The sequence below is a fragment of the Rhinolophus ferrumequinum genome, chromosome X (genome assembly GCF_004115265.2).
Source record: "Rhinolophus ferrumequinum isolate MPI-CBG mRhiFer1 chromosome X, mRhiFer1_v1.p, whole genome shotgun sequence".
Classification (NCBI taxonomy): domain Eukaryota; kingdom Metazoa; phylum Chordata; class Mammalia; order Chiroptera; family Rhinolophidae; genus Rhinolophus; species Rhinolophus ferrumequinum.
The window spans coordinates 82389757-82414487 of record NC_046284.1 but is presented as its reverse complement, the minus strand read 5'-3'; the positions used below and the strand labels follow the sequence as shown (position 1 = coordinate 82414487).

At 45.9% G+C, this 24731-nt stretch overlaps 1 protein-coding gene and 1 pseudogene across 1 annotated transcript in view; both read right to left on the bottom strand.

Annotated features, from left to right (window-relative positions):
* The window catches only part of SMC1A (structural maintenance of chromosomes 1A), a 36418-nt gene extending 11839 nt beyond the window's left edge, over nt 1–24579 (bottom strand). The window contains exons 1-19 of the mRNA XM_033104426.1: nt 24390–24579; nt 20178–20366; nt 19954–20066; nt 18788–18991; nt 18454–18692; nt 17517–17775; nt 17282–17422; nt 16416–16498; nt 15373–15580; nt 13985–14170; nt 13716–13895; nt 13478–13624; nt 13252–13389; nt 12269–12385; nt 12055–12161; nt 8732–8873; nt 6042–6187; nt 5797–5950; nt 4682–4792 (exon numbers count right to left, since the gene is read on the bottom strand). Coding sequence (XP_032960317.1) covers nt 4682–4792; nt 5797–5950; nt 6042–6187; nt 8732–8873; nt 12055–12161; nt 12269–12385; nt 13252–13389; nt 13478–13624; nt 13716–13895; nt 13985–14170; nt 15373–15580; nt 16416–16498; nt 17282–17422; nt 17517–17775; nt 18454–18692; nt 18788–18991; nt 19954–20066; nt 20178–20366; nt 24390–24498 — 2973 coding nt within the window. The 5' untranslated portion in view covers nt 24499–24579. The remainder of the gene's footprint in view (nt 1–4681; nt 4793–5796; nt 5951–6041; nt 6188–8731; nt 8874–12054; nt 12162–12268; nt 12386–13251; nt 13390–13477; nt 13625–13715; nt 13896–13984; nt 14171–15372; nt 15581–16415; nt 16499–17281; nt 17423–17516; nt 17776–18453; nt 18693–18787; nt 18992–19953; nt 20067–20177; nt 20367–24389) is intronic.
* Nucleotides 7834–8699, bottom strand: LOC117021361 (60S ribosomal protein L28-like; annotated as a pseudogene).
* Nucleotides 24580–24731: the final 152 nt, after the last annotated feature.

Sequence of the window (24731 nt, the reverse complement as noted above, 5' to 3'; positions counted from 1 at the left end):
AATCTTTAAAAAAAAAAGAAAAGGGGCAGGCCCGGTGGCTCAGGCGGTTGGAGCTCCATGCTCCTAACTCCGAAGGCTGCTGGTTCGATTCCCACATGGGCCAGTGGGCTCTCAACCACAAGGTTGCCAGTTCAATTCCTCGAGTCCCACAAGGGATGGTGGGCAGTGCCCCCTGCAACTAAAATTGAACACGGCACCTTGAGCTGAGCTGCCTCCCGGATGGCTCAGTTGGTTGGAGCGTGTCCTCTCAACCACAAGGTTACCAGTTCGACTCCCGCAAGGGATGGTGGGCTGCGCCCCCTGCAACTAACAACGGCAACTGGACCTGGAACTGAGCTGCGCCCTCTACAACTAAGACTGAAAGGACAACAACTTGAAGCTGAATGGCACCCTCCACAACTAAGATTGAAAGGACAACAACTTGACTTGGAAAAAAGGCCTGGAAGTACACACTGTTCCCCAATAAAGTCCTGTTCCCCTTCCCCAATAAAAATCTTAAAAAAAAAAAAAAAAAAAAAAAGGAAAATGACTCCAAAAGACTGAAACAGATCAAAATACGTTTAAACACTTATGCTTATAATAGCAACAAATTTCAAAACCTCGCTGGTCACCTTCAAAGATTACAAAGACAACCAACTCATTCTAAAAGCTGGTAAATAAAGGAAAAGAATAAAGTATCCTACCTTCTCTATAGGAACTGTATTTCAAGGCAGCTAAACAGTTGCTGCGAGCAAGTTCTTTTTAAATATCCAATTACTAAGGGGAGGAGGAGTGAAAGCATTAGAAAATTACCATTTTGAAACCATTAAGGGACCTAGGCAATGATCATTAAGAGCTGCTAAAACCAACTCGTGAAAGGCTGACAGGGAACTTCATCAAAATTGACGGAGCTAACAGCACCTGAACTAGTGGTCTTGATTGCTTTTCTTTTGTTAACTTTACGTAAATTTTCAAACATATACAAAAATGCAGAGGATGTAATGATCTCCCATGCACCTATTACCCAGCTTTAATATTTATCAATTCATGGCAAATACATCTATATCCAATTCCTTTCTATATTCAAGTCTTTTAAAACCAATCTCAGACATATTTCATCCATAAATACTTCACTATGAATCTTTAAAACAGGGTTTCTGAATCTCAGCACTACTGACATTGGGCCAGATGACTGGCTGCCGTGGGGTCCTCCTGTGCACCGCACAGTATTTTGCAGCATCGCCGGCGTCTCCCCACTAGATGCCAGTAGTACCTTTGCCCCAGTTGTGACAAGTGGGTGTGACAAGAGTATCTCCAGACATTACCAAATGTCCCCTAGGGATGCAAAATCCACCCCACCTCCACTGAGAACCACTGCTGTAAAAGACAGGATAGATCAACGGAATAGAATTGAGAACCCAGAAATAAAACCACATAAATATGGACAGATAGTTTTTGACAAAGAAGCAAAAAACATACAATGGAGAAAAGACAGCCTATTTCAATAAACGATGCTGGCAGACTTGGAAAGCTACATGCAAAAGAATGAAACTGGACTGCTATCTGTCACCATGTACCAAAATTAATTCAAAATGGATCAAAAACCTAAGCATAAGACATGAAACAATAAACTGCATAGAAGAAAACATAGGTACTAAACTTATGGACCTTGGGTTCAAAGAGCCTTTTATGAATTTGACTCCAAAGGCAAGGGAAGTAAAAGCTAAAATAAATGAATGGGACTGTATCAAACTTAAAAGCTTCTGCACAGCAAAAGAAACCACCAACAAAATAAAGAGGCAACCAACTGAATGGGAGAAGATTTTTGCAAACAGTGCCTCCGATAAGGGGCTAATATCCAAAATATACAAGAAACTCATGCAACTCAACAACAAAAAAACAAACAACCCAATTGAAAAATGGGCAGAGGACCTGAAGAGACATTTCTCCAAAGAGGACATACAAATGGCAAATAGACATATGAAAAAATGCTCAACATCACTAATCATCAGAGAAATGCAAATAAAAACCACAATGAGATATCACCTCACCCCAGTCAGAATGGCTATCATCAACAAGACAAATAGTAACAAGTGTTGGAGAGGCTGTGGAGAAAAAGGAACCCTCATACACTGTTGGTGGGAATGCAGACTGGTGCAGCCACTATGGAAGGCAGTGTGGAGGTTCCTCAAAAAATTACGAACAGAATTACCATATGACCCATCAATCCCTCTCCTGGGTAACTACCCAAAAAATCTGAAAACATTTATCCATAAAGACACGTGTGCTCCAATGTTCATTGCAGCTTTATTTACGATGGCCAAGACATGGAAACAACCAAAATGTCCTTCGATAGATGAATGGATAAAGAAGCTGTGGTATATATACACGATGGAATACTATTGGGCGGTAAGAAAAGATGATACAGGACCATTTGTGACAACATGGATGGATCTTGAGAGTATAATGCTAAGCGAAATGAGTCAGACAGAAAAAGCAGAGAACCATATGATTTCACTGATATGTGGCATATAAACCAAAAACAACAAAAGAACAAGACAAACAAATGAGAAACAAAAACTCACAGACAATAGTTTAGTGGTCACCAGAGGGTAAGGGGGTGGGGGGTGGGAGATGAGGATAAGGGGGATCAAATATATGAGGATGGAAGGAGAACTGACTCTGGGTGGTGAACACACAATGGGATTTATAGATGATGTAATACAGAATTGTACATCTGAAATCTATGTAATTTTACTAACAATTGTCACCCCAATAAACTTTAAAGAAAAAAAAAAGATAGGATTGTTTAAAAATAAAACCCAATACCATTAACTCACCTAAAAATATTAATAGCAATTCATGAACATCATAGATTATCTGGTCAGTGTTCAAATCATCCTGTTTTATAAAAAATATTTTTACACGTTTTTCAAGGCAAGTTCCAAATAAGGTATGCACATTGCGATTGGCTGACACGTCTCTTAAATCTCATTTATTCTATAAGTTCCCCTTTCTCTCTTTTCTTTACAATGGTTTCAAGGGAGAGCCATGTATTCCAATTAGTTCGTTTGTCTCCTATAGTCTATAAAAGTTCTTCCTCTCTATTTATTTTCTTTCTTCCCATTTATTTATGGAAGAGACCAGGTCTTTTGTCCTTTAGTTTCCCAAAGTCTGGATTTGGCTAAATGCATCCCTGTGCTTTCATTAAACATGTTCCTCTGGTACCAGTGTTTCATATAATTGGTGGATATAAAGGCTTGATCAAATCCTTGTTTGAGGTTTTGGCAAGAATATTTCATAAGCAATGTTGAACACTGATCAATCTTATCATCACACAGAGAGAGAACTGACATTCAGCGTCTACTGAACGATACAGGACAAGTACACAAGTACACAGCACCACCTATGATATATTCTTGCCAAAAATACAAAATGAACCCAAATGCAATCAAACCCTCGATTTAACTATCAGTTTACAGGAAGTACAGGGGATGGAAGAACATGTTCAATGACATCATGGGACATCATCAGCCAAATTCAGAATGTAGGAAATTGTGCAGGTCCAATGACTCAGTTTCTTTCATAAATAGGAAGAAAAAAATAAAAAGGGATAAGAAAATGTTATAGACTAGGAGACAACAATTTTACCATATGGACCTCATTTGAATCCTGATATAAACAAACTGAAAAAAAAAAAGCTATTTATGGGACGTTCATGGAAATCTAAACATTTACAGATATTACAGAGTTGTAGTGAAAATTATTTTGGCATCATACTGTGGTTACGTTTTTTAAAAGAGTCCTACGAATGGAATAATATCTGGAATTTGGTTTAAAATAGGCCAATGGGGAGGGGGAAGGGTATACAAAATGAGAGTGACCATATGTTGCTAATTGTTGAAGCTGGGGGATGGGTACCTGGGGTTCATTATAGCATTCTCTCTACTTCTGCGCATGTTTGAAAATTTCCATAACAAAAAGCTTTTAAAAAAATCAAGTTTCCTGGCCATAATAATGGATTGGAAAGCATCAGAAACTATTTAGGAGTCTCCCGCAGCAGTCCATGTGAGAGATGCAAGTAGCCTGCGCTAGAGAGACAGTGGAAACAGAAAAAAGGTGACTAGATATTTAGGAGGCAGAATGGAAAGGGCTTGATACACTGAATACGCCAAGTGAGAGAGGGAGGCAAGAGCAAGGCTCAGATTTCTGGTTTGAACCCATGTGCTTGGCACTGAGGAGAAGGGTCAGGTGTGGGAGGAGGGCTGGCGTCTGAGGTACCTGTGGGACCCAGCATAGCAATGGCAGCTGAAGGCCGGGGAGGGAAATAAAGATCCAGGATGAGAGACAGCCAAGTGAGAAGGAAAGAGTGCCTAGGAGAGCGCGCTCAGGAACCCCGAGGCCTAGCTGTTCACTGTACAGGAGCCTGCTCCGTGCATGTGTATCTGGGCTGAGATGTGCACATGCGCAGAAGGGGAAGACGGGCAGCAAGCAGGGACGGGGGCAACTGGGGATGTGGGAGAAGATGTGCCGGGCTGTGTGTGCATGTAGGAGTGTGGATTGCAACTCGACCCTCTCTCTGTTGCTGGCTTGCCCCATTTTCGTCCCTAGTCTCCAGAGGGGGCCCCCGGATGGGCTGACCCTGCTGTGGACAGCTGAGGTGTCCTTACCCGCCACTTCCCACCCTGAGGCCGGTCCTCACCTTCAGATCCTCACACAGGTCCCCGTAGTCAATCTCGATGAGGGCCTCGCGTGCATAGATACTGGAAGTTCGCTGGGAACCACTCACTGAATCCTCCCCCTGGGAGCTACCCTGCAAAGGCAAAAGGGAATAGAGTGGAGCAGACTGGCTGCAAGGGAGCTGCCAGTCCCTCTAGAAGCGGCTGGGGGCTCCCTTGCAGCCTTCAATGACTGAGAAAGCACCTGCTTTGAAAGAACTGATGGAAGGACAGCAGCTTTGAAGGCAGAAAGACCTGAGTTCAAAATTGGGCTCTACCACTGTCTGCGTGTGATCCTGGGCAAGCCATGCTATCAGACCGGAGTTCGCTCATCTGCAACATGGGACAACACCTGCCTGGCAGTTTGGATTTGAATTAGGAGTCATCATTATGTCATGTGCTACCATGAGGCCTGGCACATTTCTGGTGTTCAAAATATTTTGCAATTTAAATTAGACTGAAATGGCATTTGGGGAGGGGGCAGGGAAAAGGACACGTGGGTCGAAGACAAGATCTACGCAAACCTCCTCTCAGGGAACATTCTCCCCACCTCGCTACCAATCTTCACTTCCAGTGGATAAAATGCCTTGGCTCCTCTATCAGCTGGTGTCCCTCCCTTTCCTGTAACAAAGCTTCGTCACCTCTGCATTGCTGATGTCCCTTACCCAACCCTCTCCTGGCCAACCTCCCTCACTGCAGCTGAGCTGTATCCTGCCTTGGGTCCTCCAGCTTCCGTCTTGCTTTGCTCTTGGCTGTCCCTCAATTCCTGCTCCTACCAATATCCACCACCTGCTGGAGCTAACTGAGCTCAAGTCCCTAAGGTTAGTGGTTGCTTTCATCTTCTCCGGGCTTACTTCCCTCAGCACCTACTGACATACAGGAGTTCTGCCCATGCCACTGCCCTCTCACAGCCACACTGCTACCTTGCACCTCACCGGCCTTCACAGCCTCACCCCGCCATCCCTACTGTCCCTCACCATGCCTGCCCCCCGTCCTTCTCTCTCTCTCCCAGGCCACTTGCACTTTCATCCCGTCCCTGATTAATGTTGTTCACAGCCCGCTCCCACCGACAGCCACGCACACCCGCCACGATACTCACCTCTTCCTGACTAATATCGTCCATGGTGCCCTTAGACAGTGGCAACTTGATGTCCTGCATCTTGCAGGCCTGTAGCAGGTTGTGGCGGTCACTGCGCTTCTGTTCAAGTTTGGTCTCGATGGCTGTCACCTCTTTCTGTAAATGGGTCATTTCCCTAAGAAGATCCAGGGAGATAGGTGAGGCCCAAATCCAGCAGGCTGTCTGCTCAACCTACTTGCCCCAACCCCAGGCCTGAACCCACTCACTTGTTAGCGCCCCCCAGTTTCTTACGAATCTCCTCCATCTCATGATTCTTGTCATTCACCTCCGACTTCTTGGCTAAGTGCTGATTCTTCAGATCTTGTAACTGGGCCATGGTCTCATCTATGATCTTCATGTGTCTTTGCTCCTCCTGGTCCCAGCAGCGGAAACAGGACAATAGGTGAAGGCTTTCCTTATCTCACCTTAGGACCTTCTCCCCTTGCTCCCACCCTTTCCACCAGGCAGTTTGTTGGAGCCTCTCTTCAATGAGCTATCTTCACAAACTCCCATCACCCCTCAAGCTTCTTTTCATCTTATTCTAAATGATCTGGTTGCCCTCTCCCAAACACCCCATTTTACCAGTTGCCTGCTATAGAAAAGTTCAAAGTATAGAAAAAAGTATTAAGTGGGGGGGGGGATCACTCATAATCCTACCAGCCAGAGACAACCAATCAACATTGTAGCCTATTTCCTCCCAGCGTTATTTATAGATAGCTCCACAGCATTAAGACTAGGTTGTAATAAAAACTTGATATTGTGACTTAATGTCACACTTGAGCATCTTTTCCACATCAAAACTAATGTCTTGAGCTATACAACATTAATGTTGTTTTTTTTAAACCCACAAACAATATGGTGTATTTTCTACGAGTACACATACATGAATGTAGAAGGACCTAAGTAAACACCTGCCTGTCTAGCAGAATACACTCCATGGGTTAGCCCCCGGAAGAGTAAGTGGACTGGGATTGAGAGGGGTCAAAGGGGACTGTTGTGTTACTTACAATGTTCTGATTATTTAAAAGGAGAACGTTTTATTTTCATTTTGATCTTCAAGTCACATAAAGGGGATGTGTCGGCAACTTACTCTCAAATGGCTCATAAAAATATGCATACAGAGATGTGCAAAAGCAAATATAGCAACGTGTTAATGACGGATGAAGCTTGGTGATGGGTAGATGGGAGTTCTCTGTACTATTCTACTAGCAACTTTCTGCTAAGTTTAAAATGATTTTAAAATAAAAAGTCAAAAAGTCATAGAAATATATGCTTCTGGATCACCTAGATGTCCACCTCTTTCTGCCCCAGATTTTAGTGCCCAATCTGCATCTGCATTTACAATTCCGGTGACACCAAAAGGACTGTTTTCATCATTGGGGTTTAATGAAAAAAAAAAAAACCACACACACACACACACACACACACAAACCAACAACAACATAGGCAGACAAAGAAGCCATGATACGTTCAGACCAAGTGAGGCCAAATCACCTCAGGAGGGGATGCTGCGAGGAACAGATTTCAGAGAAATGTAAAGAGAAGGGGTGTAGGAAGTGAGTCACCAGACCATAACCGGTGGCACAGGCACGCTCAACTCAAAGGAACTTAGCCGTGGCAGTTAGCAGCACAGGCGCACTGTGAAAAGGGACTCGCTTTCAGCAAAACACCATCATCTGTTGCACTGAATTAACGTGGTTAATTATAAAATTCAATTTGTAACTCTGTCTTGGCTTTCTGGTTAAGTGTTCCAAGTATGTATGTTTGTATATATATCTAAGCAGCATTAAGGATTTTTTAAGCCAACACTAGAGATCTTGGGAGTATTTTTCCTTTAAAAGTGTATTACCTTTAGTGTATTACTAAAATTTGAAGACCATTAAACTACACAACACTTGTATGAATGTAGCATAATTTGCTAAATTCCTAATTCCCAGGGGACACTGGATAGTTTCCCAATGGAACTACAAATGCTTGTAATAAACATCAGCCTGTGTGCACAAAGCTGTGCCAGCATTCTGGATTTGCTCAGGTATTACTGAGTTAGAGGGGATCAACATTCAGAAGACTTGTTATTTGGTTGGAGAAAGTCATCTGACACTTTATGCTTTATTGCTTTGGGGGGTAGGTGCTCAGGAGCTCTTGGTGGGGTGAGCCGGCTTCCTCTTCAGCAACACGGGCTCCTGGCTATGCAGGATGGCGCTGGCTCTGCCGATGGCAGCCACGCACAGGTCCGGGCGGTACTTGTTCTTGCGGATCATCTGCCGGATGCTGCTGAAGGGGGCCCAACTATTCTAGTTGATGGAGATCCACACGTAGGAGGTGGCCGGCTCTCCGCTTCATGATGACCACCATACCTTTGCCATTGGCCGCTGGCTCCAGGCCCACTATCAGGCAGCCTGTTGTAGCAGGTGTGGGCCTTCAGATTACTGGGCTCGGTGCTGCTTGTTCCTTTTGATCAGGAAGCTGGAGCAGTTGTGTAGGACCATCCATTGCAGATGCGCGGACATGGCAACAGTGCCTCTCATTTCGGCAGCCAGAGACGGAAAGAGCCGGAAGACTCTTGATACATGGTGCCATATGGCCTAAGAATGCTGGTCTTATGCGCCACGGCCAGTATTAAGCCTTATCCTTTTAAAAAAAATCTTGAGTAATGTGATAGGAAACAAATTACATCTGATTGTTGTTTTACTTTGCATTTCTCTGATTTCTAGCAAGAAAATTATGTGTGTTTATGGGCTATTTGAATCTCTTCTTGAACTGCTTGTGCCACATATTCCCTTTTTTCCTATTTAGGTCTTGGTGTTTTTCTTATTTCCATTAGAGCTTTATAAATTATGGATATTATCCTTCTAGTATATCTCTTCTAATTTTTCTCGCAGTTTTTAGTCTGTCTTTTCATGCTCTCGTTCCTTACCTTCTTGAGCTTTTCTATCTCATTTTCATCCTTTTTCACTGTCTGTTCCCACATGTGTACTTTATCCTGGTCCTCCTTCAGTTGGTTCTTTTCAAAATCCAACTGGATGCCCAAGCGAGTCTTCTGATTCTCAAACTCCAAACTGTGGGGAGAAAGGAGAACTAGGCCCAGGGCACAGGGGCCCAGGATTACTGCTGAATATCAATCACCACTCAGCTCATCCACCCATATCCACATAAAACCATCCCATGAAGTTGGAGAACTAAGTTCCTCAGCCTAGTGTTGTGGAAATGGCACAAAGCAGGGGAGATTGAGCCAAAAATCCATTAATCATTAATCCCTCTTTAAACACTAGAGGACTCCAGAGCACACTGACCCTGCCCCCGCAACTTCCTACAAGGAAGCACAAAAAGGTCCACATGAACCTACCAGCTATAATTTATTTTTATTAATAAAACTTATTAAGCTTGTGTACTTTTCATACATTACCTCTAATCCTCTAATCAACAGCTCTACAAGGAGACATTGTTATTCTAACTTTGCAAATGAGGAAACTTGGGCCAAGAGGTAAAAGACGTTGCCCAAAGTCACAGAGCTGGTAAACGGCAAATGTGAGACGGAACCCAGGTCTAACACGAAACCCGGGCTCCTTCTGTGGCATCAGTGCAATATAATGTGGTGGGATAGAAGGATTGGTATCCCAACACTGCCACATTTAATAGTAGTGTACTCTTGGGCAAGTTAGTTATCCTCTCCATGCCTGTTTCTTCATCTGTAAAATGGAAATAATAATAGTACTTACCTCAGAGTTACTGGGAGATTTTCCAAACAAGTTAATATGTATAATGTTTTTAGAACTGTCCCTTGCACATAGTAAGTACTCAATAAATTTTAGTTACCATCATTTTTACCAGGTATTTCGCTCATATCGACTCTTTCCAACTACCACCCCCACATGCACACCCTCACCCCAAGATTCCAGAACTTTTAAGCGGCAGAGCTTGAGTAGTAAAAATCATGGAGAAAATACTAGATGCCTGCTATTGCCCTCCTCCCCATCTTTTCAGAAACTCAAATAGCATGTAACCAGCACACAAATATTAGTAAGGCCAGGCAGGGCTAACTTCCAACTGCCCCCTCCCCACAATATCGTGTGACAGATGCTGCCAGATATCATGCCAGCAGTTTAAACCTATTAGTCACTATAATCCAAATGGAATGTAATTAACTCTATATAATTCTAAGCCATGCAATTTTAAGTCCAATCTCCTTAGCGTGACTCATAAAGCCCTCTGTGATCTGGCCCCTGCTGACCTCTCCACCACCCCCACCTTCCACCGGACCCCATTTTTATGCTCCAGACATTCAAAACTATTTAGTTTCCAGAACAAGGCACGGTCTCTCACACCTCTGAGCATGCTGTCCTCACTGCTGGGAACTCCCTTCTGTCTGCTGCCTGGCTGGCTAAAGCCTATTCATTCTACAGGTCTCCTGTTCATCATTCTTCATTCTGTAAAACCGTTTCTGAAGGCGGTAAGCAGGTTCTTTGTTTCTATCACACTTTGTTGGGTTCCTCCCCTTTTGGCCCAGTTGAATTAATCACATCTCACAGTTCATAATACACTTGATTGCTATCTGTGCAAGACCCTTCCTTTGTATCCTCTGATTCAATCCCTGATTTCCATTCCTATTACCTTCCTTATGGTGAACATGTACTCCAAACTGACATACATGCATACACGCATGCATACACATACACACACACACACACACACACCAGGGGTGCCCAAAAAAATATATACACATTTTAAGAAAGGAAAAAACTGTATTAAAATTGTAATACAATGAATGCCGCTAACATTCATTTCATTAATGCCATCTTTTGAGCAAACGTCATACTACACATTGCTACTGTAATTCAACTTTGAAAAGTAATACATAGATAACATGTTTTAAAATGTGTACATTTTTTTGGCCCCGCAGTACATACATATGTATATAGCCTTACAAATGCATATCCTTGTAAAACGTCATTTTGTTTTTAAATTTACACAAATGCACGGTGTCATAAATTTATCCATGGTACTGCCTGCAAATCTAGTTCTTGCTTTGAACTATTCCAGTCAGTATATTTATCACATTTAACTTATACTTCCCCTTCAGCGATGGCTATCTACATTGCCAACATCCTACTATCACAAATTATGCCAAGATAAACTACCCTACATGTGTCCCTTTGTGACCCTGTGGCAAGACTCTCCCTGGGATATACACCCAGGAGCGGCTTGGCTAAGTCATAGGGCTTACGTAGACTTATTCTCACCAGATACCAGTGGACTGTTTTAATTTGATTTCTCTGATTAGGAATGAGGCTGAACATCACTTCACAATTCAAGCTTCTCTTTCCATGAAAGGCTACCTATATCCTCTGTCCAGTTTTCTATTTGGTCTCTAGTTTTCATTTTTCCTCTTGTTGACTTGCAGTTCTTTGACCATCTCCTCTGTACCTTATATGTCAGGTACAGCATCAATCACAGAGTTCTGAAATTGCTGATCTACTTGTTTGTCTGCCCCCCACCATGACTCAACTCCTTGAGGACAAGGACAGTCTCTTAATTCAATTCTGTATCTCTTGAGCGTGGCTTGGGGGTAGAAGAGCAATGAATAGCTCTGTCTGGGCGATGTGCTGGATGAACTGCCGACTACGGTCAGGGTCCCGGGACGACCCGTCAGGGAGACTAGGTCGCATCCCCACCTCCGGGCTCCTGCCGATACCTGGCACAGGACAGTCTGGCACAACACAGGTCCTCAAAGATTTGGTGAATGAATGAATATACTAAAGGGGGGAAGAAAGGAGAAACTGCTATTTTGTTCTTAGGATCCTTCCAACCTAGAACTTCGTTCCTCCTCCCTTGCATTGTCCATCAGGATAATGATAATAATAAAAGCCAATAGTCATTGCTCTTAGTAGGTTTAGTAGGTGCTAAGTATTATGCTAAATACTTTGTAAGAATTATTCCATCTGATCTACCCAACAATGCCATGAGACATTTTATAGATAAGCAAACTGGGGCTCATACAGATCAAGTCACTGCCCAAGACAATGAGCTGTGAAGCTGGGATTTTAACCAAGGTAAACTCTTAACCACTAGACTATGTGACACTGCCTCCCCACGGTCCCTGTTCTATAAGGCTGACCTACAACAAATGCCCACTGTTCTAGGAGCTGCTCCCTGCCTTATGATGGCATCTGACTCCCCCCGACATCAGGCTGAGGGCTCTAAGGCGTCCCAGGCTCCTCTTCTACCCACACTTCCACCTACCGCTTCTTGGCGATTTCATTCTGCCGCTTCACCTTCTCTTCCTCAAACTCCCGGATGTTGCGCACACCGATCTCCCGACAAAACTCTTCAAACACCTCATCCTCTACCTGAGAGGAGAAGCAAAGGAGGGCAAGTGGCCCTTTGGGTCAGAGGGCTGCTTCCAGCCCCGGTTCTGCCCTGATGCACATGCTGGCCGGGCTCATCCCCCACCAACCTGGTTCATCTTCTCCTTCAAGTCTTTCATTTCCCTCTCTCGGCTCTGGATGATCCTCTTGATATCATTGATGCGAGGCCCAAAGTTGGCTAGCTCACTCTCCAGCTTGGACTTTTCCTGCAGGAAACAGGGTTGAGAGGGCAAAAAGAAATCAGGCTCCTTGGAGGAAAAGAGCCACCCCAAGCGCACTGTCCCCATGGGGGACAGGAAAGGCCAGCTCTCCACACACTGAGACAACATGCCTTACTACGAGTCAAGCCTCCATCATTTCTCACTTGAACCAGCACACAGCCTCCTCCCTGGCCTGCAGCCGGCCCGCTTCCGTCAACAGGGCTGGGCACACAGTGAACGTGATTACTTACAGGTACACGCTCCCTTAGCTATAACCCTTGCGGCCAGATGTGTTTTAGGACAGACTCTTGGACAGACTTTTGGATTTGAGAAAAAGGCAAAACAATATACGTACTACATATTACATAACACCCCAGGGTGGTCTGGGGAAGCACCTCATGATCAAACACATTCACATACATGGAAGAGTACCCCTACCCACAGGGACTGAAATGCCTGTAGCTCACTTTCAATTCGTTTTTAGGAGAAGCTCAAATATCTATTAAGTGAATGAATTATACCAATAATAGCACCTAATGTTTATTAAGTACTTATTGGGTACGAGGAATCAGTCTAAGCACTTTACATGCATTAACCAATTCAATCTTCACAACGACCCTATAAAGCACATAGCATTCTAACTCCCATTTTACAGATAACAATGAAAAAACTAACACTGAGAGGTTAAGTAACTTGCCTAACGTCATAGAGAGTTAAGATCTGAAAGCCTGGCTGGTTCTATGCCATGCTTGGTTCCCTGCAGCAGCGTGGGAGGAGAGAGGGAAGTGGGACAAGTGCCCGCCCCCCCGAGAAACCGAGGCCAGGAACGGGAGGACGGCCTTTAGGAAACAGGGCTGAAGGTCAGACCCCACCTGCAGATTCAGGGCTAGGTGTCGTGTCTTGGTCTGTTCTAGGTCACTCTGGGAGTATTTGAGCCGCATCTGCAGTCCGTGGGCCTGAGACTGCACCTGACGTAGCTCTGCCTCTTTCCGCTTTGCCTTCATCTGCTCCTGAAATGGACAAGAAGGAGGGACGAGGTGGGAAGGAGGTGGCCGGCCTGGGCTTAGGACCCCCGCTCCGAGGGACAACGGTGCTTACTTTCAGCTCCTCTGTCAATCGCTCCTTCTTCTCTTTCAACTTGTCTACGGCTTTCTCATCCCAGCGCCGCGCCTTGGCCTTCAGGTCACTGGCCCCACCGGAGATCACTCCTGACTTCTGGAACAGGGTCCCATCCAGCGCCACTGTCTGCACAGAGCAGGAGAAGGAGGAGCTGAACAGAGGACTCTCCACCACGAAGCCTGCCCGGCTGCAGTCTGGGCGGGGGATCCATCCGTACCTTGTGACGCTGGTGGCCGCCAAAGGCAATGCGGCGGGCATCCTCCACGTTGTCGCAGACGAGGGCATTGCCGCAGGCATACTGCAGGGCCTTTTTGATATGTGGTGGCTCATAGCGAATCACGTCAATCACCAGCTTGGCCCCCTTCAGCTCCCGGAGTTTCTCATCTGTAGGTTTCACCTGCGGGGAGAAACGCAGTAGGTGGCAGAGCACAGAGGGCTGGGAGGGGCCTTCACGTGCTGTCCTGACGCCATCCCCACCGGCCTCACCTCCAGGTAGTCCAGAGGCAAGAAGGTCTCAGGCTCCCCACGCTGCTCCTTGATGTACTGAATACAGTCCCGGCCTGTCTTCTCAGAGTCCACAATAATGGCATCCATGTTCTTGCCCAAAACTTTGGTTACAGCGATTTGATACTTTTTTTGTGTGGGCTGGCAGAGGTCAATGAGACGGCCGTACTGAGGAAGTCAGAAGGAAAAAGTAAAGCATGAGGCTTTGGGGCTGGCTCAGAAACCCCCAGTCCCAGCTTGGAAAGGGAGACAGACCAGAATCTGTATCAGGAACACAACCCCCAGGCTATGGAAGAAAAGCCTCCTCTGGCCCCAAAGCAACGACAACTTCAGGCAGTCATGTCTGAATCCCAAGCCATCTTTCTAAACCTCTCTCTTACCGTTTTGCAGACCGCTGCCACTCCAGGCACTACGCCGGATAGCCTATATACACTATCTCAAATTCTCACAATCACTCAGCAAAAGAAATCTCTTTTCCCACTTCACTTCCCCATGCCCCCCAAACCAACAGATAAAGGGAAAGATCTTCAAGGGCAGGGACTAAGCCTAATTCACCCTTATAAACTCTCCAGCAGTGTCTAGAGGAGAGACCAGGAAATACAGACGGTGCCAAAACAACGTACACACATTTTAAGAAAGGAAAAACACTGTATTAAAATTGTAATACTCAATCTATACTGATAACAAAAGATGACTACAAGTCATGTTTGACTTCTGCAATTACAAGAGGTGCTCAAAGTGGTTACCATCAGCGTCCAGACACTTCTGATTACGGCGAACTACTGCTTGGGCTTGAGCAACGTTGACCAAAGTGTTAACATCTCTTAAAACGTGTATACCTTTTTTTAGCACCTGGTATTTATGGAACCCAATTAAGCTGAACCCAGGGATGGGCTTTACAGCAAGATGGACAATATTTAGGGAACCCAAGAACTCAGGATTTGGTCCAAGAGATCTGATAAAGCCTGGTGAATGAGCCAGTTGGTACACGGCAACCAAGCTCATGTTAAAGCCTGCACAGAGCTACTTCTGGGAGACTGATTCTTGTTCCACGCCCCCTCCCCTTCCAAGGGCCTCTCCAGTTTCCCCACCTCCCACAGAGGAGTGGACACAGCACGACAAAACCTTCAGGAAGATGCAATTGGTGGGATAAAAAGAACGTCAGGCTAAGAGTCAGAACAAGTTCGGTTTGAATTGCAGTTCTTCCACTGATAAACTGTGCACCTTTGAGCAAGTCATTTAACCTAAGTCTCAGTTTCCCCAGTTGTGCAAATGCAGTTAGCAATCCCGTCCTCACAGGACTGCTGGGAAAAGGACGACGTGAGCATGAAAGGAAGTGCTCGGGAAACGAGTTCTCTCCCCACTCTTACCACAGAGCCCGGGTACAGGCGCTTGATGCTTTCCATAATCTCTGCCTTTCGCTGTTGGCGGCTGCTCTCCTGGCGGTCGATGCGGGCATCACCCAGCTGTTCCATCACCTGGTTCAGCTCCTTATTGATCTCATCAATACGCCGCTTGGCCATCTCCACCTCCTCTGTTAGCTCCCCCTCCAGCTTCTTCTGCTCCTCCAGAGACTGCCTATAAAGTGAGGGGACACACAAGTTACCCTGGCTGGTCAGGAAATGCTCTCGGCTGACAGTGCCTCTGCCTAGGGAGGGTCAGGAAATGCAGGGTTCACAAGAAGAACCTGTGGTACATTTATACAGTGGAGTATCACGTGGCCGTAAAGAATGAGATCTTACCATCTGCAACGATATGGATGGACCTAGAGAACATTATGCTAAGTGAAATAAGTCAGACAGAGAAAGACAAATACCATATGATCTCACTTATATGCGGAATCTAAAGAAAAGAATAAGTGAATGAACTAATCAGAAACAGTCTCAGAGACACAGAGGAAAAACTGAGGGTTGCTAGATGGGCGGGGGGGTGGGAATAAGGGGGAAGGTGAGGGGATTAGAAAAGTCGGTAACCACAAGATGGCCACGGGGTTTTGAAAATTAATTTGGGGAATGTAATCAATAATGTTGTAAAGCTTTTGTAGGGTATCCGATGGACACTTGTCTCATTAAGGGAGACCACCTCAGGGATGATGTAGATGCCTGATCACTGCACTGTGCACCTGAAGCTGAAGCTGAACAATAATGAATGCCAACTATAATTTTATATATACATATGTAGTTACCAGAAGCGGAGTACAGCATTAGGAATAGAGACAGTGGAAATGTAATGGCTCTGTGCGATGTCAGAGGGGTAGTGGGTGGGGGTTATCACTGTGTGAGGGATAGAAATGATAAATGTCTAACTAGTACATTGTTTGGTGCACCTGACACTAATTAAAACAAAAGTTAAAAAAAAAAAAAAAAAAGAAGAAGAGGCCTGGAAGTAAGAGGGAAGGCTGTGGAGCACATACTTGCTGGTCGTGATGTACTCCTCCAGTTTCTCAATCCGCTTCTGATTCTCTTCAATCTCCCGCAGCTTTTGCTTGATCTTGGCCTGGGAGAGAGACAGATATGCTCCATGACCCGGGGCTGAGCAAGTTAACTCCAAGGCCATGGGGTCTGGGCTGACAGCTCCTACGGCCCACTCATCCAAGAGCCCCCCAGTCTTGGACAATCTATCACAAACGCAGGAGGCATACTGAAAAGCAGACACAGACAGTGCTGGCACGGCTCTGCTAACTGACGGGGCCTCCCCGAGCCCGACGAGACCCTCTCAAAGCGTCCTACCCAGTCTGGCCTATCTTCCTCACCACTCAGGGAGGCTCACACCAAAGCCAAGTAAAGCTTTCAGGGCCTTTCTGCATCCGTTTTCTCATCTGTAAAACGCAGGTAACCTCCCCTTCAGAAATACACATTAAGTGCTTAATATAAGGCAGCTATTAATATTAATGCCTACTGCCGAAGAAGCGCTTAGCAGAACACCTGAACACTGTAGGTTCTTGGGGTACTATAACAACTTTCTATTATTGTTATTATTTTACTATTATTATTAGGAAAACGGTATACTTGATAAGAGTGCGGGCTTTAGATCTATATTGCCGAGGTTCATATCCTGGTTCTGCCACTTAATAATGAAGTGACCTTAGGCAAATTACTTCACCTCTGTGGTAGTTCCCTCACTGGAAAACAGATGAATTCAGGGGGTGAATACATGTACAGTACAGTGACTAGCCCACAGTAAGTGCTCGCTGGATGTTAGCTATTGGCGTTACTGTTAAGGCAACCATCATTGCCTTTCCTCTGGACCATCACCCCATATCCTATGATGCATGCCAACCTCTGTCTCTACTTTCTTCCGCTCTTCCAGATCCAGTCGGTCCTGGTCAGCTTTCTGGTCTCGATTGAATTTCTCCAGCTCCTGGGCCAGGGTAGCTGCTCTCTTGCTGGCTTCTTCTTTCAAGCGGTGGTACTTCTTGACCTGTGTTAGGGACAGGGAAGGAGGACACAGATGACCAGTCAGTCCATGTCAGCCCAGCGATCTCCCCACCCACCTCCAAGCCCCCAGACCTTACCTGATTCTCCTCCAGGGTCAAGTCTCTGCCCTGACTCTGACTCTCCTCTTCCATCCGTTCCTCGAACTCTTGCCGGGCTTTCTCCACCGACAGCATTTCCTTTTCCAGCTCATCCATGTCACCTTTACGCTTCTTGTAATGCTTCTGAGCATTCTGTAGGGACTTCTTGGCTGCTTCCAGCTTCTTGATTTTGTGGGAGGTATTCTCCTTGGCTTTGATGTACTGAGGCCGCTTCTGATTCAGCTCTGAGTCCTTTTCCCTTTAGCAAGAGGAGAGGGAGAAAACCAGTTAACGCTGTCAGAGAAGGGAGGGTTCCCCGGCTTTTTACCCAAAGCAAAGGGGGCCTGAACCCCACCCCTACGCCTAGCCAGCCTCGGAGAACTGCCTAAAAGAACAAGGGCCTGATGCCCCACAGATCCTCAAAAAGGGGCAGTGTGACTACCCCCTGGAATCTTCAGCCTGGCATTCCAGCCACTCCATAAGGAAAAGCGACCACCCCCACCTCAACCAGCCAGGCCAGGCACCTCAGTGAACAACTCCCATGAACACCCCGTGTTCACTTAGCTGACCCGCATCTGCTCTAACCTTTCCAAATTTCTGTCCCGTAAACTCCCAGCGCCAGTTTTCCTCTTCTAGGAAGGCACTCCCCGCCAGTCCAGTGCCTGGGCCTCTCGTTACCTCTAGTTTGGCAAGACCACGCCTCTGTCAAGTTCTAAGTTCTCTCTCTTCTGAGTACCTATCTATCCAGAGCCTGAGTACTTAAATACTCTATTCGTCTAAAATGCAAATCAAGAAATGTGCCTGGTTCTGCCCAAAGCAAGTCAAGGGGAAAACAGAGAAACTAGTATGTGCGCAGGACTTCAGGTTCAGAGAAGCCCTAGGAAACAGGACAGCCTCTTGGTTTCCCACAAGTTGCAGGCCCAGGCCTGCCTCTTACTTGATCTCCTTCTCAATCTGCTGTTGTTCCCGCATCATTTTGCCCAGCTCCTTCTTCTTCTCCTTCAGCTCATCCTCTACCTTGTCCATACGCTTCTTGTCTTTCTCGATCTCCTTGTTCTTAGAAGCCAGTTCCTTATTGAGCTTCTCGATTTCCACTTCGTTATGGTAAAGCTTGAAGAGCTGGAGCTGTACCTGAGCGCGCACCACCTCATCCTTCAGGCGCTGGTACCGGTCAGCCTGTACAAACAGGGGCATGGGGGCAGGAGTACATCAATAAGGCACTGGCTCCCCATCCTGGCCCATCAGGGCTCAGAGGGAGCCTGGCCACCTACCTCTTCTTTCTCCTGTTTGGCCTCCTTGCGCTCAGCTGCAATGTTTTTCTTACGATGGTAATTAAACTGTGTGTCCTCTTCAGCTTTCACCATTTCCTTCTTTCGCTTGTCATACTCCTGAGCCAGCTCCCCAGAGCGACTGATCTCTTCAAATAAAGCTGTCCTCTCTTTGGGATTCTTCATGGCAATAGATTCCACAGCACCCTAGTAAAGATCAAAACACTCTCCCTACTTAGACCCTCGCCAGGCCAGTTCCTCCTATCTACTCCTACTTGATCATTCAGAAAAATTTCACTGACTCCCCCACACATACACACCGGGTGCCATATTTCACATTGGGCTTTGAGGACACATTCCCGGCCTTTTGAGGTGCACAGGGAGAAGAGACAGAAGCAAAGCCGACACTGTGTGTTATGTGCAGTGACAGAAGTAACAAAGAAAAGGCTAAATGAAGCTTGGGGGTAGGAGACGGGTAGGGGTGTCCACATGGGAAGGCTTCCTAAAGGAATTTGGAAGATGGGGAAGAACTAACCAAGAAAGTAAGAGACGAGGTTATTCATGGAATAACATGGAAAAAACGTTAATGTGCAAAGGCCTGCAGGCCAAAGAAGGCAGGTCAATTTAGGGAGCTGGAAATGGTTTAATTAGGCCAGAGTGCAGGGCTGGAGGAGGGGAGGATTGGCAGAGGAGGCGAGGGAGGTGGGCAAGAACCAAAGGATGGTGTTTCCCGGATGACAGGATTTCATGCTAAGGCAATGGTTTTCAAACATTAGTACGCATCATCAGAACCCGGAGAGCCTGGTAAAACACAAATTGCTGGGCTCCACCCCATAGTCTCTAAGTCTGTAGGTCTGGGATGGGGGCTGATACTGTGCATTTCTAGCATGTCCCCAGTTGACGCTGATCTGGAGACTACAATTTAAAAACCACCACTGTAAGGCAACAAGACATCACTGAAATATTTTAAGGTGAGAAGGGAAAGAAACAGATTTCTGCCCTCATAAGATGAACCTGGTCTAGGGGATGAACTGGAAGGGGCCAGACTGGAGTCAGGAAGCCCAGTGAGGAAGCTGCGACATTAGTTCAGAGGAGAGGTGAAGCCAGAGATGGAGCAGGCCCAAAGGCGGGCAAAAAGCAGAGAGCCGATCATGACCACAAACTCCTACCTGGAAGACAAGGAAGTTACGAGCTTTGATGAGAATGCCCAGCTTCTCCAATTCCTCGCTGTACTCATGCAGCTGCACCACTTTATTGTTGATCTTGTACTCCGAGGAACCGCCTGCGAGACAATGCACGAGTCACTCAACGATCAAGTCTCCCTCCCACCCCCGCCAACTGGTCCAGCCACCTCCCAGGACACAAGGAGAGCCTTCCGGCCAGCCTCACCCACCAACAATGACACGGGCAAAGGTGCGGTCCTCAGCACCCTCCTCAGAGTAGACCATGCTGACAAAGGCCCGGTTGGCAGCTGGCTTGCCCACAGGAGCTCCATGGATCAGATCCCTCAGGGTCTTTACGCGCAGGTTGCTGGTTTTTTCACCCAACACAAAGCTGATGGCATCCATGAGATTTGACTTACCTGCGGGAGAAGGGGACAAAACAGAAGAGGAGAAGTCAAGAAGAAGGAGAGGAGAAAAGCAATAAAGGAGACATGGAGAGGAACAGGAATGTTCCCTCAGGACTCAGTGCTCAGACTCACGGGAAAAGAAAACATTGCTCTGCCCTCATAAAGACGGGGGCCAACCAAAGCCCTGAGTCAAAGGCTTCGAAAAACAGTCCCTTTGCAGTGACTACTTACAGCAGCCAAAAAACTAGAGCCCCTTCTAAGGAAATAGTATATTCACAGAATGGATTGTTCTACAACCTTTAATGAAATGGGAAAATGCCCACAATAGGATAAACAAGCAAGATACAAAACCCAATATAGTTTGATCTCAACCAAGGTTTGTTTTTTTTTTAGGAAAAAAAGGGGGGGCTGAGGAAGGGGGAAATGGGGAGTTAATAGGTATAGAGTTTCAGTTTTACAAGATGAAAAATTCAGGAGCTCGGTTGCACCGCAATGTGAATATACTTAACACTACCGAACTGCACACTTAAAAGTGGTGAAGATGGTCACTTTTATGTTATGTGCATTTACCACAATTTTTTTAAAAAAAGGCATATTCCTATTGTGATACAACACGAAGGACACAGCATCATCTATAGTTATCTTGCCAAAATCTAACGTGAACTTAAACAAGCCTTTAGACCTCCCTTCAAGCTGACAGGAAATATAGCAGTCAGAGAAACAAGGTAAATGACACCATGAGGCAATCTTAAGACAAACACAGAATGCGGGATGTTCTACCAGACAACTGGTCCGGGCTTTTCAAAAAGTCAGTGTCTAAAAAGAAAGGTTGGGAGAATCACTCCAGAACATAAGAGGTTACTGGGATGTAAGCAAAGGCAGTATACGAACTCTGATTGGATTCCGATTCCAAAAAAACAAAAAACAAACAAACAAAAAAACCCAAAAAGACATTTTGGGGAGCAATTAGGGAAGGCTGAATATAAGCTGGATGATTGATGACATGAGAAAATTAATTTTCTTAGGTGTGATAATGGTATATTGGTGACACAGGAGAAATGACTTTAGGAGATGAACGCTGAATCCCTTAGGGGTGAAATGTCATTAAGTCTGCAATTTACTTGCAAATGATTAAGCAAAACACACATGTATGCTTGAAAATTTTCCTAATAAAAACTTGGGAGAGGGAAATGCATAGGAAAAAATACAAGAAAATGTAAACAGTGTAATAGTAGGTAACAAACCAGGGAAGAAATGGAGTCTTCTTTTAACTGTATTATAGCCTTTGGTATTTTTTTGAATTTTATACCATATGCATTGATTAGCTATTCAAATACATAAAATTGTTAACATTAAGAGTGACAGTTTTTACTTTCTTCGTTTTAGACTCAGGAAAAAAACATTTTAAAAAATCTGGACTGGGACTGGAGGTGGGGAATAGTTTAATCTCTATAAATTCTATCTCAAGATTCTCCCCAACTATGTTATATGACAGTGAACTTTGGATCTGATTTCCAACACCGATCTACTCAGCTATAAAAACGGTAGCCCAGGTCCTTCCATGGAGGCAGCACAAGACAGATTAAGAGCTCGGGGTCTAGTCCAATAGACCAGGTTGTATAACCTTAGTTTCACTACTCCTTAGCTAACCTTCTATTCCCTCACCTGAAAAATGTGAAAAAGCATGACTCATAGGTGAAGCATCTAAAACGATGCTTGGCACATAGTTGTCTGTTAGAGTGGCAAGAGCAAAAGCTTGCAAGTGTAACAGACATGGGTTCCGATTCTGGCTCTGAGAACCAGTATGCAAGTCATCACAACTCTGTGCCTCAGTCTCCTCAAGTATAAAACAAGGATAACGGGATCTCCCTTCTAGGGTTATTGTGAGAATTTAAATGTAAAAGGTCCCAATAAATAAAGTACTTGACATACAGTAGGTGCTCAAAAAAACAGTAGCCCTATCCTAACAACAGTTCTAGACTCAGCTGTCTCCCTCATCACAGCAGGACTAGCACATCATGCAGACCCGGAGTCAGCCTTTTAGGCACCCATTTCCAACCTTTGGGCTTGTCCCATGCTCTCCAGGAACAGTAAGAATATCTCACAACCCAAGGCCTCCCTACTCACAATCACTCAATATTGTAAACATTTTTAATAACATGTATTATGAGCTGAATGAACAGTGATACAGTTTTAAGGAATGTCTTCTTTGGGGCATTCATAGCACAGACCAGTGATGAAGATACAAAAACATGCCATGAATACGAGACAGGAGAAACCAAATGTTCAAGTGTATCAAGTGTCTACTGTGTGCCTGAGAGGAATCAAGGAATGCCTTGTGGAGGTGGGCACTGAAGAATGGGGGGCGTGGGGGGGCGAGGAGGACAGTCAGACCAAGAGCCTTTTGGAGCAGCTGAGGGGGCTATACAATGAGGGGACTAATGCCAAGAGGTGCATCCTGGCTCTTTCCCCCACACCAAAATACTAAGAAACTGGAGTGGGACCCCAAGTATTAGCCCTCCAGGCCAGTGGTTCTCAAACAAGGTTGGGAGGGGATGATTTCCCGCCCCCTTCAGGGGACATTTGGTAAAATGTCTGGAGACATTTTTGGTTGTAACACCTGGGGGGTAGGGGTAGTACTGTCAGTAGTGGGTAGTAGCCGAGGATGCCGCTAAACATCCTACAATACACAGGACCGACCCCTTAACAAAGAATTATCTCGCTGGAAATGTCAGTAAGGCCGGGGTTGAGAAACCCTGCTCAACCGAGCCAAACCGGGGCAAGACTCCAGGCAAGGCTGTCAGTTAGAGCTACTTCAGCAAGGGCAGCTCCCCTCAGGCTAGGAAATGATTTAGCTAGAACAACTCTGGGGTGAAGCACAGCAGGATTCCAAACAAACACTCGTGGGGGTAGATGGGAGGAATCCATGGTGTATCGTTTAGAGATGGGAAGTTCAGATATGTAACAGAGGCCTTATCTAACCACCCTTTCTTTTTTTCCCAGTTTCACTGAAACAGAACTGACATGACATATTAGTTTCAGGTGTATACCATTATGATTCCACATTTATATAAATTGCAAAATGATCACCGCAATTAGTTAACATCCATCACCTCACATAGTTAACATTTTTTCCTTGTGATGAAAACTTTTAAAATCTACTCTCTTAGCAACTCTCAAATATATAACACAGTACTGTTAACTACGGACCACTCTTTCCAAAGACACCATCCACGTCACTCTATCACATCAACCTGTGTTATTTCCTGCACAGCAGTTATCACAACCGAAAATTATTCTATTTTCTCCTTTATTATTGTCTTTCCCATCTGGAATGTAAATTCCCTGGGAGCAAGGCTTATTCTATTTTCCGCTATTTCCACAGCACCTTGAATAAATTCCTTATAAAACAGTAAGCATTCAACAAATTTGGTGAGCGAATAAGTTCCGAGTTTTAACGGTTTCAGTGGTAGCAAAGGGGCGAGTTCGAGGCATCCCCACCTCTAAAATGGGGACGGGGTGGAGGGTCGAGACGCGAGCGCTGGGTCTCAAATTCAAAAGTGCCGCCTCCGAAAAAGAGTTTAAAAAAAAAAAAGAGGAGGAGGAATTGGAGCGTACCAATGCGAAGCGGGACGGGTAAGTGTACCGTTTGAGACCGGAGGTCACGGGAGGGCTACCAGCAGTCCCACATCTTCCGGAGGGTTCTTACAAGGCGGGGAATCCAGCTAGCTGGCAGCGGGCTCGGGACCGCCACTTTTGGCGGGAGGGGGCAGAGGGCGGGGGAATATAGAATCCGGGGCGTACCACTGGGGCCGGAGCGGGGGCCGCGCGAAGAGCGGCCAACTGACACCTGGGGAAAAGGTTCAAGTCAGAGCTCCTGAACCGGGAAAGCAGGTTTGGGCCGAACCCCCTGAGGAGCGGCAAGGAACCTGTTAGGGTTCCCGACATTTCAAGTGGCACGGGCTGGGCTGTACTACTCTGCTGCTGGATAGGGGGTCCGGGACGTGCCCATGGCCGCAGCCGGGTTTATCTTACCAGAGCCATTGGGTCCAATGATGGCGGTGAACCTCTGAAATGGTCCGATAATCTGTCGACCCTTGTACGACTTAAAGTTCTCGATCTCAATCAATTTCAGGAAGCCCATGACGGCTACGGCGCCGGCGGCGGTACGAATGGCCGCGCCGTGCGCCGAGGAACCGAGGTAGCCTGCGCGGGAAACACCGCAATGCAGGCCGGGCGGACCCCAAACGTCGCGAGAATAAGTGCAGGTCGAACGGGATTCCCAGCTTCCCGTGGGCGGGAGCTAGGGGCGGGGCCTTCGGGCTGACGCGCAGGTTTGTTGATCCGTTGCCAAGGAGCGAGCCTACGACGAGCGTT